The sequence below is a fragment of the Hippocampus bargibanti genome, linkage group LG01 (genome assembly GCF_051943395.1).
Source record: "Hippocampus bargibanti isolate YZ-2025 linkage group LG01, ASM5194339v1, whole genome shotgun sequence".
NCBI classification, from domain to species: Eukaryota; Metazoa; Chordata; class Actinopteri; order Syngnathiformes; family Syngnathidae; genus Hippocampus; species Hippocampus bargibanti.
Genome location: NC_142734.1, coordinates 5,825,248 through 5,840,632, shown reverse-complemented (window position 1 = coordinate 5,840,632; position 15,385 = coordinate 5,825,248). Strand labels below are relative to the sequence as shown.

Below are 15,385 nucleotides of genomic sequence, written 5' to 3'. Positions count from 1 at the left end.
GGTGACGTCACTCGCAAAACTCAACATGCCAAGGAAACATTATTATTATTATTATTATTATTATTATTATTATTATTATTATTATTGTTATTATTGTTATTATTATTATTACCTCACAAGGGCCGGGGTGCGGGTCCTTGGTTGGCAGGCTCGATTTGGTTGAAAGGCAATCGCAGGGCAGTAATAAAAATCATCATCAAAATCAGAACCAGAAAACCTTTAATTGTCCTACAATGGGGAAATTTGCATCATCATAACTAAAATACAACTTGGATGATATATCAGAATTAGAAAGTGTTTATTAGTCCCACTTCATTTTGTTTTTTGACTTTTCTTTCATTTCCTCTTCCTTTCATAACTTTCCAGCTGGGAAATGTAAATGTGTCTGATGCGAGACTAATAAAGATAAATTCAATACAATCCAATATCCAAACTAATTTAACTTCAACACATTTTAACTGCAGGAAGCCTTGGAATCACACATTCATAGAATGTATATACCGGTACTGTCTACTGAAGCAATTCTGAAAAATAATACATGTAATAATATTTCACACTTTTCCTTCAATGGTTTTCACTCATAAATGTTGCTGTTTTGTCGATGGACATTTGGGTGACATTTTTTTGCGTGCAGTCCATGTGGCTAAATGGGCCGAGACCAAACTCAACAGCATTGTGAGAAATAGGACCCATCGAAAAGGCTCCCACCACCTACACGGATAATAAAACAAAGAGCACAACTTGCATGAAGCAATTACTGTCATTGACTACAAGTTTACCAAAATAAGACGTTCCAGTGTCAGATGCAGCCCTATTTGATGAACAGACGTTTTTTTTTTTTTAATTGCTGCTGTGTTTTCCAATAGTGTGTAAACTACGTATTGGAAAAAAGCACACACATAAAAACAAACCGACTGTACTGTTCTATTGATTTAACTCAATGGAAGTCCAACAGTGCCTATTACAATAATGAGTTGACAGAAACCCTTATTTTAGTGTAAATGATGTAGTGGAAGGTCAGATTTGTTTTTGTTTGTTTTTTCATTTGTTTGTTTATTGTATTTTTTCCCTTACCGTGTTTTGGCTTCATTTGTCTCAGATGAAATTTCTGGCATTATACTCGTTGGTTCTATGACTGTGGAGAAGGAGAAACAATTATTTGTTATATTCATGCGCATACTTGAACTTAATCTGATGTAATTTAAATGTTTACTGGGGGTACGTTTGTGTAAGCTCTCAGTCGTACAGGAGTGGTCCATCGATGAAAAGGTTTCTTCAGCCGTCCGTCATCTGTACTTTTTTGAAGGTGTCGGACGTTTCGCTCCTCGTCTGAGAAGCTTTGTCAGCAAACTAAAATTTTGCTGGTGGCTCTTGCTCAGGATGGATCAGAATTCTGTTTGATCCATTTGGATCGTGCTTACAACAGAATTCATAGATCGTTACCACGTAGGCTTAGTCATGCTGGTGAGGTGGTATCAGGGCGAATGAGGCAATCAGGGCCAGTCATAGGCCATAATCAGTCAGGACAAAAGAAGTAATCAGTTTAGCTTCAGGGAATAGTCCTCTGCTCCGCCCAACCTTAGAGCAGGGAACTATCAAAGCAGACGTCTGGCACCACCACCCCTGAACAGTAGGGATATACATATAGGGCCAGAGCTACCAGCAAAAATTTAATTTGCTGACAACGCTTCTCGGATGAGGAGCGAAACATCCGACACCTTCAAAGAAGTACAGATGACGGCTGATGAAACCTTTTCATCGATTTACTCTGGGTATTTTGTCATAGTGGGGACAGAATTTACCAGACAACAAACCAGTGAAAGTAACATTTATACCATGAATATACTATATAGTAGCAACAACAACCTAGCTCAGGCAAGTCCTTAAAAAAATCCTGTAAATATGTAGCATTCATGACTCTTGACAAACAAGTATAGAGTACCTTTGTTGGATAGGACGACCTTGACACCGGTGAAAACATTCCTTCCAGGCCTGGCAACAACACACCAGTACATGTCCCCGTCACTTGGTCTGAGATCCCTCATGGTAACAATGAAGACTCCTGCCTCCTTGTCATCAGCAATGGAGCATCTGTCATGATTCCGCTGCTTTGGCGTTTTGGCAACGATCTTGCACAGCTCATATATTGCGCCTCTGCACCAGTACTTTGTGCTGTTTCTAAACTGAGGCTGGTACTGACAAGGCACGGTCAAAGACTCTCCAAAGGATCTTCTTACTACCTTGGGTGCCTTCAGCTCATCTATGACCGCTGAATTCTTTGGAAAAGACAGAATCAAAAAGAGCGTAGCTGTGGAACATAAACGTATTAAATAGGTCACACATTTGTTCAATGGCAACTATCCCGCACCCAAAAAAACAGAACACAATTACCTTTGAAAAGGACAATCATTGGCCCAGAGGTTCTCATGATTACAGGGGAAACAACAATGTGGCATGCAAACAAATCCTCTTATGACTCCTTTATGGTCAAGTTGTGCAATCAGGCTCATCTTCCCCCTTCTAAATCGACTGCTGAGTGGGAGTTGTGACATCAATGATGACATTTTAGCAGGGGCAAACATGATACAAAGCGGAGGTCTGAGGGTTTTCTATAAAGTACAGTCACCACTACATGAGCTCTCATATATTTGTCCACATTCTATTCATTGTGGTTCTAGGGAACCCAAATCACTTAATTGAGAAATCACTTAGAACTAAGGTGTTGACATTTGGAGTGGTGAGCAAACTCTTTTTTTTCGATCTCTGCCACTTACTCATACCGTGGAATGCTTCATCCATTCGTCTTTTTGACATTAGCTTCTTTTGTTGTTGTTGACTTCCCAGGTTGCCCATGCGAGATGTCATTCAGAGCTGAAATGCTAACATTTGCAAAAACCAGATCGCCCCCTCAGGTGGCAAAGTGGTTACTGGACTGGTTAGCACCCCCACCTCTCAAAGTACAGGTTGTGGGTTCCAATCTGGTCTTGGATTTCCTATGTTGAGCTTGCATGTTCTCCCTGTGACTGTGTGTTGTTGCTCCAGGTACTCCGGTATCCTCTCACATCAAAAAAATGCATTGTAGTTTCATGGAACGTTTTAAATTGCCTCAAGGTTTCATTGTGAGCACAAATCCACTGATCCACGAGTGAAAAGGGCGCTCTGATCCTCTCCTCTTTCATCTAGAACTGCTTCATACAACAAAGAGAGTGCAGAACGTGTTTACATTTGAATAAAACAACAAGAAATAAAATGACAATGAAACATAATCACAGTGGCGAAATTTACATTTCACAGCAGCAAAGTGATGAAAGTAAGAGGAAAGAAAAGGAATAAGTGGAAAAACAAAATGCAGGAGCTTCTGTAAATGGCGCCATCTTGAAGTCAAACAACAAAAAAACTAAATAACAAATAATGTGACACAACACAAAAGACACGGACATTCATTTAAATCTTATTAAGAACTTTCTGCACTCTTGGCCACTAGACAGGGGACACCCTAAACCGGTTGCCAGCCAATAGCAGGGCACAGAAACAAACAACCATTCACTTTCAAACTCACAATTTGGATTGTTCAATCAGCCTGCTACGTATGTTTTTGGAATCAGTCGGAAACCGGAGGACCCGGAGAAAACCCACGCAGGCACAGGGAGAACATACAAACTCCACACAGGGAAGCCAGAGCTGGGATTGAACCCGCAACCTCTGCCCTGGGAAGTCATTGTGCTCACCACTCGAACACCGGACCACCCGAGTTGATGATTTCATATGATAAATCTTGTTCGTGCAAAGATATTTTCTTATATTGTCAGGATGTGAACATTTCTGTGCGTCTGGTTGTTTGTCAAACCGTACCCTGAAAATGACAGGCGACCAATCTAGGTGTCAGGCAACTTTGATTTCCGAAGTAATCACAACAATTTGGCCTTTCGTGGCTTATTTTTCTCAACCGCTTTGGCTGAGCACCAAATTGTTCCGCATTGGAAACATCGGACTTGGTTGCTGTGACAGAAGAGACTTTTTGTGATTTGTGTAAAACAAGGCACGAATTATGAAAGTGGCTAACATTTGCTTGACTTCTCTTTTAGAATCTTCTTTCACAAAATTGGCCAATTCTGTTTTGGCAACAGGATTTGTTCTTAGTTTTACTTCCGCTTCCAGAACTTTGTCAAAGCAGTTACATCTGGCAGCTTTAGTAGAACCCCCCCGGCACACATACACACACACACACACACACACAGAATTATACAACCAACTCTCTCTCTGTCATCAATCTGAAGAATTGCAATCACCGTCACAAATACAGCAACATTCTGATAATATTTATTAGTTATAAAAACAACATCCAACCATTCAACAACTTTCAATATGCTCATCAAAATAAAACACGGTCTCATTTGCAACGTAAGGATGGGCGTTTGGTGACACTTCCTTGATTCACTATAGGCAGGTAATTCATCCATTTTACAAATTCCCCCATTATGTGACTATTCACGGCTTTCTGCTTAACTGAAATTGGGTTGTTTGTTTTAATCTACTTTGATGTGTAATGGGAGAATCTCTGTCTGAATGTTCTGAACATGTGTGTCAATTCAATGCCAGAGTGTTAAAAACCTGCTAAATGCCTAATACGACGCAGCTGCCGCTTGCATCCACAATAAACCAGTAGAGAATGACAGTACAGACGCTCCCCAATTTACGAACATTCGAGTGAAAACGTTACGGTACATATGAAGATTTTCGCGGATACAATGTGCCGAAAAATGTTCGGACAAAGATTCTGTATATTCGATGTTGTATAGCGCGCTTTTTTCCGACCGAGCACGCTTGCGATTGGCTGCGTACTGTGCTTCACGCACGCACCCCAAAAAATTGGTTTGAAGGACTGGATATTTACTTGACGGACACACAGGCTGACCAATCAGCGCCTGAAAAATTGCTAACGAGGTCAGGCCCTGGTCCGCTGAGCTCGCTTACAATTGGCTGCATACAGTATATGGGCGGGAAGGAAATCCCTCTTCCCAGTTGACGCTCTGAGGAGGAGGCGCCAAGCTCGTTTACGATTGGCTGTGTAGAGTATGTGGGCGGGAAGTAAATCCCACTTCCCAAATGGACGATCCGGGAACACGCGATTCTTAACAAAAAGTAATGGCACGTAATTCGGTAACTACGTGCCAGCATCTTCAGTAATGGCTTACTGAAGACCCAAGGACATATGTCATCGTACTACAGTATGTGTGAATTTATTTTACGACTGGTAGAGCTTCTATACTTCCCCGTTCAGTGTTTGACTTAAACATACATTCCATACAAAATAGCACTGAGGCAACTTACGATCAAATTCACCTTACGAACGACCACTCGCAACGTATCTTGTTCGTAAGGTGGGGAGTGTCTGTAGTAGTTTTGCTGCCCTCTCTTCCCTCAATTGCATCAAGCTGCGATTTATGAATTTTGAAAACCGCACAAGCGAAGCTATATAACAATCAGTGATTATGCCCATCATTGTCGCAAATGACAACATATATCTTGCTCCCTGCAGCATGCTAAAAGTAACAAGAGTCTTTGTGACAGGAAGACAACCGAGTGGGTGGCGCTCTCAGCTCTTCTGTGCATCCTGTTTCGGATCAGCTGTGGGCGATGTGTTTGCTCCTGGCGTTTCTTCCTCCACCATGGCGGACTTTTTAGTCGTTCCTAGTGGGGCGCAAGGGGATAAAGACCATGGTGAAATGCACAGAGAGAACCCCGCAGCAGGCACTTCTGTGTGGTAGGAGCTGTCGTACCTGTGAGGTAGTTTTTATGCATCCGATGGAAGAACAACAGAGCCATAAAAATGACAAAACCAATGCTGGCCATAATGACTCCGCACAGAAGGAAGCTGTAGCTGCCTTCAGTCTGGATAATCTGGAGAAATAATGGCATCACTAAATCCCTGTAAGAGTTTTTTTCAGGGGCAAATATCTTTCATGCCCGCAGCCCTTTGACTTACTGAGCCGACCAGAACCTGCATTACCATCTCTCCCATTCCTGCACTTGTCACCAGCACCGACGTAGCGCAACCTAAAAGCAACATGACATTGTTTGTATTTCATGTGTGCTTTCTTTTGTGTATTTTTGTGCTTTCACGCATACCTTGGTAGTCAAGGATGTCTTCGGTGTAGGCAAGCATGCATGGGAATATACTGCTTAGAAAAAGGCCACACAAACACGTTCCAACATACAAAAATGTGCTGCTGGTGTAGAAGATCAGCAGCAACAACACGGTGACAATGGCGCAGGCCTGCAAAATAAAGCGTGCATTATTACATTGAACCTTGAGTTGTGTGTGCGTGTCACATCCGGCTTTTCGCTGTTTTATTACCAGGTTGAACATGAGCAGTTTCATGACTTGGAAGCGGTACGAGAGGGGGATGGACAGCAGTCGACCGGCGGTAATGGCTGCCCAGAAAATGCTGGCTAAATAGCCTGCTGCCTTGTGGGGAAGAGACATAGGTGGCGCAACAGCATATGTGTACACGAAACCAGCATACGCCCCCTGAAAAACAAAGTTATGTCACATTGAGACAATTGGTTATGGAGCATGGTGACATATGCAGCGACTGGGTTAAATTTCAACTTAGTCCCCCCATAAAAAAATGGAAGCAAAAAAGCTTAAATGAGGTTTTGAATAAAAACATCCATCCATCCATTTTCCAGACCGCTTCATCCTCATTAGGTTCGCAAAAGGAGCTGGAGCGCTTCCCAGCCATCTTCAGGCATGAGTCGGAGGACACCCAGAACCGGTTGCCAGCCAATCTCAGGGCACACGGAGACAAACAACCATCTGCACTCTCACACGTAGGGACAATTTGCAGTGTTCAATCAGCCTGCCATGTGTGTTTTTGGAATGTGGGAGGAAATCGGAGGACCTGGAGAAAACCCATGCGGGCCTGGGGACAACAGATCTACACAGGGAGGCCAAACAGAGAATGTAAATATTTTGCATTTTTCAAACAACAAAGTGGATGCAGAAAAGTGGTTAAGACTGAATAGCTGTCTGTGTCCTATGTGTTATAATAATAATAATAATAATAATAATAATAATAATAATAATAATAATACATTTCATTTGTAAGCGCCTTTCAAAACTCTCAAGGTCACTTTCCAGTCACGGGATAAGTTTTTCTGTGGGTGAGAAGTGGCAGCCACCTGCGCCAGCGTTCACTCAACCCGTAGTAACTATCTTTTAGCTGTATGGTTATTTTGACTTCAAGATGGCACTGCGTGAGTGGCTGCCTTTACAGCAGCTCCTATATTTTGTTCATCCACTTCTTCCTTCTTCCAGTTGTGGATTGGGAATTTCTCTATTGTGAGACGAATAAAGGTTTTCTTATTTTATCAAACATTCCGTCTTTTTCTTTCCTTTCGTGGCCACTAGGCGGCAATTTCATATAGCCATGCAGGAAAACAGCTACAGACGCACCCCGACTTACAAACATTCAAGTTACGAAAAATGGTACATACGAACATTTTTGCGGGTGTGTCGAAAAATGTTTGGACAGAGATGCTGTAAATTAGATTTTGTATTACGCACCTTTTTCTGTCCGAGCTCGCTTGCGATTGGCTGCCTACTATGCTTCACGCACGCATAGACACATTGGAGGTTTCAACGGCTGCATGTCACAAATATTTGATGAATTAATGTGGTCAAATTCTGTCTGCATGGTATTCAGATTATATGAGTTTGCTGCAACAAGAATTCATCAGAATATTCTAGCTCAGGTGTTGGGAACCTATGGCTCGCGAGTCATATATGGCTCTTTTGATGATTGCATCTGGCTCGCCGATAAAACTAAATACATATTCTCACTTTTTCGCTGTTCATTTCCTGTTTGGGCGGCAGTTGGCGGAAAGCGCAATTTTGATTTGATGATACTGACCTATAGCCATTGATGTCGAAACAGGTAACCGCCCCCCGTTAAATAAGCCTGACGAGTAAAAAAAAAAAAGACGAGTATCGTACACTTCAGGTTGACTGGACTGAAGCATTTGCCTTTGTGGTGAGAAAAAGTCCTGCCGTGATTCTAATTTGCAATTAAACAATTCCATGAATGAAACAGTCGACTATCAGTGGCACTTTGACTTTGACTTTGCACAAGTCCCATGATAATGCTAGCATCAATATACTTCAGTGAGAGACAGCAGAAAGCAAGTGTGCTCGCTAATTTACAATGTGCAGGTTAGCTTGCAGTAGCTTCGCCTATGGACCGGGCAAGTTGACTTTCATTCCGATCGTTTGGCTGGTGGATTTTTTTTTACCAATCATGAGGAACGGAAAACTATTAATATTAATGGTTGGTATTATCACAGTTACAGTAAAGTCTCGTTATATCGATATCGGATATATCGATAGTCCCGGTTATATCGATACTATTTCTATGCACGCACGGAGAAAATTACATGCAAACAGGTTCGGATATATTGATAGTCCCGGTTATATCGATATTTTTTCGGACTCCCTTGAATATCGATATAACGAGACTTTACTGTATTTTAAATAATATATTCTGACATTTTGTTGAAATCACGTGCGTGCCTCTGTGCGTGTGTGTGTTTGTATGACTAGTCTTGTGAGGACCACTAACATTTTATACCATACGTAGTGAGGACATTTTTGACAATTGAAGACCTTTTGGCCGGTCCTCTCAAGTTTTTCATTCTAAAGGCTTTTAGAGGGTGTATATATGTATCTGTTAAAGTTTCAAAGAGATCCTCACAAATTCACCCAAAATGATTTTTTTGGTGTGTATTTTCATTTCACTTGGATACACACACTTTTTTTTTACTCACTGTGTGTGTTTGTGTGTGTGTGTGTGTGTGTGCGTGGTTAATAACAGGAAAAAGTTCATACCACAAAAAGTCAAATGATATTTTAACAAAATTCACAACAAGGGTGAGGACTTTGAATGTACCTATTCAGAAACCTCACTCCTGCTGTTATTTCAGTTTCAAGCCCACTTTTTATTTCTTTGTTTTTAAAGAAGTGGGAAATTGAGACATTTAGTCTTCAAATGTAACACGAGTTCTTCTCTAAACTTATCAGCAACGGTGGTCCTGACTCCTTATCTGGAGTTATCCGGGCCTCACAAAACCTTTGAAACAGGAATGTGTGTGTGTTTCTACATTTCTAAATATTTTACTTTTATGGCTCTCTTTGTCAAAAAGGTTCCCGACCCCTGCTCTAGCTGTTTGCAGACATTCAAGGCGGCTGCATTTTTTTGTGCAAGTGTTTGTGTGTGAAGCTCACTCACCACAATGCCATCAGTCATGAAGAGCACCATGCCACCGAGAATGTGAATCATGAAGAATGATAGCGGCAGTCCCCGCAGGTTATCATTCTGACAGCAGCTGAAAATATCCCCGTGACCTGCGCGCACAAGTGACACATGGAGGCACACAAAATGTTTCTTTATCATTATTATTTTGTCCTCCCCGTCCCTGGAGAGGTGAGGAAGGAATGCATTATTCATCTACCTCCGGCTTCATGTGCTGTCTGCTCCACTTGCGCGCCCTCTGCTCCCTGCTGGTTCTCCATGGCCAGTTCATCTTTGTCCAGCAGTTGAGGGGCGCTGCTGGGGCAGCAAGGCAACAGCCGCTCGCGATACATCAACACGAGAACAGCGAGTGGCACTGGCAACTGAAGGGATCAAACCAGAGAGCTGACATCTCACCTCAATGAAGTCAGCGTCTGTCTTTGGAGGCTTACATTGATAAGAGCCATGATCCAGAAGGCGTAGTGCACACTGGACTCCTCCCCTCCCCCTTCTCCTCCCTGGGGCAAGTGGCTCTGGGTGATGTTGTGCTCGGCAATAACGCTGCCTCTCAGCATGTTCCTGAAGTGATGCATGATCTCCGTCCCGTTGCCAGTATGATTCCCACAGCCGTGCTCAGAGAGGAAGGGATCCGCAATCAGCGGACTCACCAGGGCTCCGAATCCGATGAAGAAATGCAGAGCCTGCATGGCAAAAAAAAACCTTGTATACTTGTGATCACCATAACAACTGTACACTCCATTGTTGCCAGATGATTTAGGACTTCATTTTCACCTGCAGAAAAACAGCCGAGTCCTTCTGGTAGATGGAGACCAGTTGGATGTTTGCGATGGTGTCAATGAGTCCCATGGCTAAACCGGACACGGCCATGGCCACCGCCAACACCAGGACATTGTGGCACAAAGGGATGATGGCAAAAATCACAGAGATGAGGAGCGCAGATACAAATAAAGCAGATAGGGCAGTGGACAACCTGAAAAAGACGTGCGTAAAAGACGACGAGGTCTCCGGCATTTACAACAGCCCAAAAATCCTCCCTGGGGCGATACTTACGTCCGCTTAAAAACGCCTCCGACCGAGCTGCCTATCAGCAAGCAGAACTGCTGTGAGAAGAACACCCAGGTAATCTGACTCAGCGTGGACTTGGTTTGACACTGCAAGTCCAGAATGGTCGGCCCCAGAAAGGCGATGCACAGTCCAAAGCTGAAGAAAACACTCCAGTAAGTCAACGTGTGATGAAAGTTCCTTTTGAACAGAGTCACTATCCGATCGTCCACAAACATCTTGGCTGCCTTGAAAGACAACTAACAGCTGTCTGCAGTGCCGGAAGTTGCCTGGCTACCTTTTAAAGCTTTCCACTCCCTTCTTCATTTTATTGCTTAACTAACAAGGACGTGCACTTGAGTTAATGTGTGAAGCGGAGAGCCTTCTAACAATAACAGGAGCATTTGAATTGGGTCACTGATTACCACCCCCCCTCCCAAAAAAAAGACAGCCTCTGTTGAAATTCTCCTACATACTTCCATTTTTAAATCAGACTTGATATTAGTTTTACCCCCCTGGTGCTTTCTACTCTCTTTGTGACTGCTTTATTGCCTGATAGGTGTCCATGCTGTGTTACAGCTTCAGATGTTGTTATAGCGCAATATAAATTAATATGTATTGTATTGTAACAAAAAATGATGAAAAGTTAACCTTAAGCAGGGTGATTATAAGAGTTGAGGAAAATTAGAATAACAGATTAGAGTGGCACAAATGGCTGCCGCTGGCACAAATGGCTGCCGCTCTTCACTCGCACTCGCCGTAGTGGCACACACATCTGACCCACACGCTGGCTGTGTGGGATCGGTTCCAACTCAGTGATGGTGCGGTTGGGGATGTGAATGGTTGATCATCTCTATGTATGCCTTGCCATTTGTATGAAATATATAATTTAGGACGATCTTTGTTTGATGACTTTTTTTTGTTTGTTTGATGACTTTGCATAGGTGTGGCATTAAACAGGATGAAGCCTGTTTTTTTGAATAATAATTTTGTCTGTCGTCCAAAATTGTTCTTCTTCTATACCGTGTCACTTAATGTCTCTCCCACTGTCAGGAATATGAAAATGGAGGACGCCAGCCTTCAGCTAAGTTTAGCTATCAGGTGATCTCGCAAGCCTCTTTTTAGCATTGAAAACTAAGTGAACTACATTGAGGTGCAGTCTTACTTAACTTCGAGCAATGAGAGTAAGACAAGGAATACATAGCTAATCCCTTGAATCATTGCACGGAAGAAGCAATGCTTAGCCCAAAGATGTTAAGTACAAAAATGGGCTTCCGGCAAAGCGGAGATTCAAAAAAAAAAAAAAAAACAAAGTACTTAAAAAAAATAAATCAATTAAGTCATTCCATTTTGGATTTTACTCAGTACCTATTTTACTTTCTTGTGCAAGACATTCTTAAAATATCCAATGCGGCAAACGGAAAATAATTCTTGCTTGATGAGTGAGTAATTTGATGAATTAGTAAAATTTCACATTCAATTGTACTGTAAACCCAAAGCAATTAATTCATGATGTCAGACTTATTAAACATGACCTTAACAAAACCAAAAAAGTATTTTAATGAATTCTAACTACAGGGTAGACCGTGGAGTGGCATTCAACAGCTTGCAGCTTCTTCAAAGGAGTCTGCAGTCAGATGTCATTAAAATAAAAACAATACCCGGTTGCATGTAACAATGCAGCTATGTTACGATACGAATATTCCATTTGACAATTGTCTGAGTGTAGTGAAACATTTCACAGCATCAGTTGGTTTTCCTGTAAAAATCTTTTGAAAGTGCAAACGATCATGAGTGAAAGCTCAACAAACACATGTTGATACAAAAGACATTTATTAACATCCATCACCCACTCACACTTCCTCTCCTGGAGATATAACAACACAGGATGACTTCTTTCAAACAATTGTCAACTTGTGCCATCTTAAGTTTTCCCTGAATCATTAACAACCAACTCGAGTTACTCACGTTGGACATGAACTTATTCACATGAGCTCGATTAGCAAAAGGGACGGTGTGTCATTAATACTGCTGTTGATTAAGAATATATATATATATATATATTGGATTGGATTGGATATGCCTTTATTAGTCTCACAGTGGAGAAATTTACATTTCACAGCAGCAAAGTGATAAAAGGATATATATATATATATATATATATATATATATATATATATATATATATATATATATATATATACAGAGAGAGAGAGAGAGAGAGAGAGAGAGAGAGAGAGAGAGAGAGAGAGAGAGAGAGAGAGAGAGAGAGAGAGAGAGAGAGAGATCTGTCTATTTTTTATTTGAACGAGAGATGGCAGTATTGTAACGTAACACTCTTCAGGAGTATTATAGCGCAAAGGGAATACTGTATAATTGTCGGGTTAAAAGCTGAGTCGGTTGTGCTTTGTTTCCATCCCATTTTGACTCAGATATCAAATGGGCCATTTTCCACTGCTAAAATCACTAAAACAAGATGTATCATTTCTTTCCTGAGAGAGAGAGAGAGAGAGAGAGAGAGAGAGAGAGAGAGAGAGAGAGAGAGAGAGAGAGAGAGAGAGAGAGAGAGAGAGAGAGAGAGAGAGAGAGAGAGAGAGAGAGAGAGAGAGAGAGAGAGAGAGAGAGAGAGAGCGAGAGAGAGTGACAGAACGACAGACAGAGAGAGAGGGAGACCAGTTGTCTGGTCACAACACCCAAACCCGGACCTATAACACCTGCTGTTTTCATTTCATATTCACTGAGGAAACTCCTGTTGGCTTAGTAGGACAAAGTAAACTCACACTAATGTTTTGGAAAGTTATATCAATACTTGTCATGAAATGTAAGTCGTTTTTGTCCTAGGTCGAAAATGGGGTCGAAAGTAAACCAATACATTATTGGTTTACTTTCGTGGCAGTGAAAGATAACACAAGAATATTCACACTAGCTGCAAGAACTTGAGTTTCTGGCCTGTAAGGAAGGGAACACACACAATGGAAGTCCCCCCCCCCCCTTCCTCGGTACCTCAGCCCCTCTTTTATCCACCCAGGACCAGGAGGAGAACCCGTGGGCTCTCAGCCAACCAGTAGTCTTAAGACTTCATTCAATGGAATAGACTTGTTTCAAACTCGGAATGGCATTCTCTTACTTTTCCTGACATTTTCAACATGAAGTAGGGACTTCTGCTTACCATCTTTACATTCAGGGAACTGGGAGTGGGGTGGTAAGGGATGGGGTGGGGGTCTGAGGACTTGCCATTCACGCAACGTTTTGAGAACACTATAAGAGTGTGATCCCTTCAGAGCCCCCTTTCCCCTTCTCTCCTGCTTTTCATTGGGCCACCCTTGACTCCCTCCTGCTCGTATGGTATAACTCCTCCCTCTCTGCTACCCATTGTTTCCCCATACAGTATCAGGGTGAGGGGATGGCATTCTAGCTTCAGCGAGGGACGTGTGGGACACAGAACGAGGTAAGAGTCGGACATTTCCATCATAAGCGTGCATCAGCACAACCTTCCTTTCAGAAGCATGAAACAGGCGGGCTTGTCGAAGTCTTTTGCTCTTGTTTGAGTGCAGCATGCGACCGGGCATCATCTTGAGATTCACAGCCAGACCTTTGAAGACGGGTGAGTCGTCCACGGGGTCGATCTTGTTCTTTTAAATCCATCATCATGCATGCAGCACTCTAATAATAAAACACGTGGTAGAGATCATCATTTGCGATTGCAAACATCTGGTTAGAGCGGATTGTCCGAATGGGCTCCCAGCAGAGAGGGGCCATGTATGCTGTCAAAGGATTAGAGCTAATCCTGCCTTGTGGGTAACAATCACCTTTTTGTCTGGACAAACCTTGTCATGCAGGCTTTCGTAATTTATGCTGGGATATGCATAGATGCAGGCTCACTGGAGGTGGCCTTCCTTTGAATGAACAACTTTGCAGCAACTTCACTCTCTGAGCTTGCTCTTATATCCCAAGCAAAAAAAAGAGTTGTAGTTTTCCGCTTGCCTCTCTTGGAACAGGTGCATGTAAAGTGGAAGAGGAGTGGCTCTCCAAGCGTTGAAAAGTTGCAGCACAGTAAAGGGGATTGCAGTGCAGGGGGTGGGGGGCGGAGGCAAGGGACGCTGTCTCAAAGCGTCTTTTGTTGCTTGAATTGGAGACAAGAATCAGAGACTGACAAATACCTGGCTCCTACGCAGCCAAAATACCTCTGTTGCACTTGATACAATGTCAATAAATGCCTCCTCTGTGGTCCACAGTAGCCCACTTCCCGTCTGTCCACAGCAGAGTTTTTCTTGTTTGTACAATGGCTACTGTTCTCTGTGTTAGGAAATCTAGCCTGGAGTACCAACTCAATGAAAACCAAGAACCTAACAACTGTTAACTTCAGCCTCTTTTTTTGCTTGTATCTCTCTGATTAAATGAACGTTGGGTGGGTACATCACATAAATGTACCTTGGAGAAGAGTCAAATGCGTCATGGCACCTCTCAGGGGAGCAAAGCCATCAGCGATATTATGTACTCACGACGGTTCAGATAAAATTCACAAGGCCTTTACACTGTATTGTTGCCTGAATGACCCAGTATGGAGTCACTTTTAACGTTGTTGGTCTCACGTTTCAGTTTGAGACCAACGGGTGGCACTGTAGGGCCTCGCCTGCAGCTGCACAGGTGTTGGTCGTTTTAATCAGTAGCAGTTAAAAGGACTCCCATTCAGTGTCGGGTTATTTGTTTCACCCTGTCAGGTTTGTTTCATCTTGTCATGAACTCATGGTTTTCTTAGCTACTTTGGACCTTTGTCTTCTGATTACTTTGTTGTTTGCGATTTTGTTCCTGCTGACTTCATTTAATAAAATGTGTCAAATACACAATGCTCATTCCCCCGGCCTGCATTTTTGGGGTCCACCACCACCTTGCAAATCGTGCCAGTTGGGCACTTTCAGCAATTCCACAGTTCCAGCCTCCATTGAAAATGATGCTCGTGGCCTGAATTGATGGGATTATATGATCCAGCAATCAGTTTCAGTGAGGTTGGTGAATTAATGCCGAGTCTCAAA

General features: G+C 42.5%; 2 protein-coding genes across 2 annotated transcripts; both read right to left on the bottom strand.

Moving 5' to 3' along the window:
- Positions 1–171: 171 nt before the first annotated feature.
- On the bottom strand, positions 172–2,483 carry LOC148902867 (CMRF35-like molecule 1). The gene is made up of 4 exons (XM_089017231.1): positions 2,392–2,483; positions 1,943–2,308; positions 1,075–1,135; positions 172–711 (listed from the first exon to the last, which is right to left on the bottom strand). Exons 1-4 carry the CDS (start codon positions 2,426–2,428, stop codon positions 579–581), a joined length of 597 nt encoding a protein of 198 aa, XP_088873357.1. The 5' UTR covers positions 2,429–2,483; the 3' UTR covers positions 172–578.
- Positions 2,484–4,298: 1,815 nt separating this feature from the next.
- On the bottom strand, positions 4,299–10,643 carry slc60a1b (solute carrier family 60 member 1b). Its single transcript, XM_088992362.1, has 10 exons — positions 10,362–10,643; positions 10,083–10,281; positions 9,743–9,991; positions 9,511–9,673; positions 9,288–9,403; positions 6,359–6,532; positions 6,130–6,277; positions 5,987–6,057; positions 5,781–5,901; positions 4,299–5,691 (listed from the first exon to the last, which is right to left on the bottom strand). The coding sequence occupies exons 1-10, from the start codon at positions 10,589–10,591 to the stop codon at positions 5,597–5,599; spliced, it is 1,566 nt and encodes a 521-aa protein (XP_088848488.1). The 5' UTR covers positions 10,592–10,643; the 3' UTR covers positions 4,299–5,596.
- Between the last annotated feature and the right edge of the window lie 4,742 nt (positions 10,644–15,385).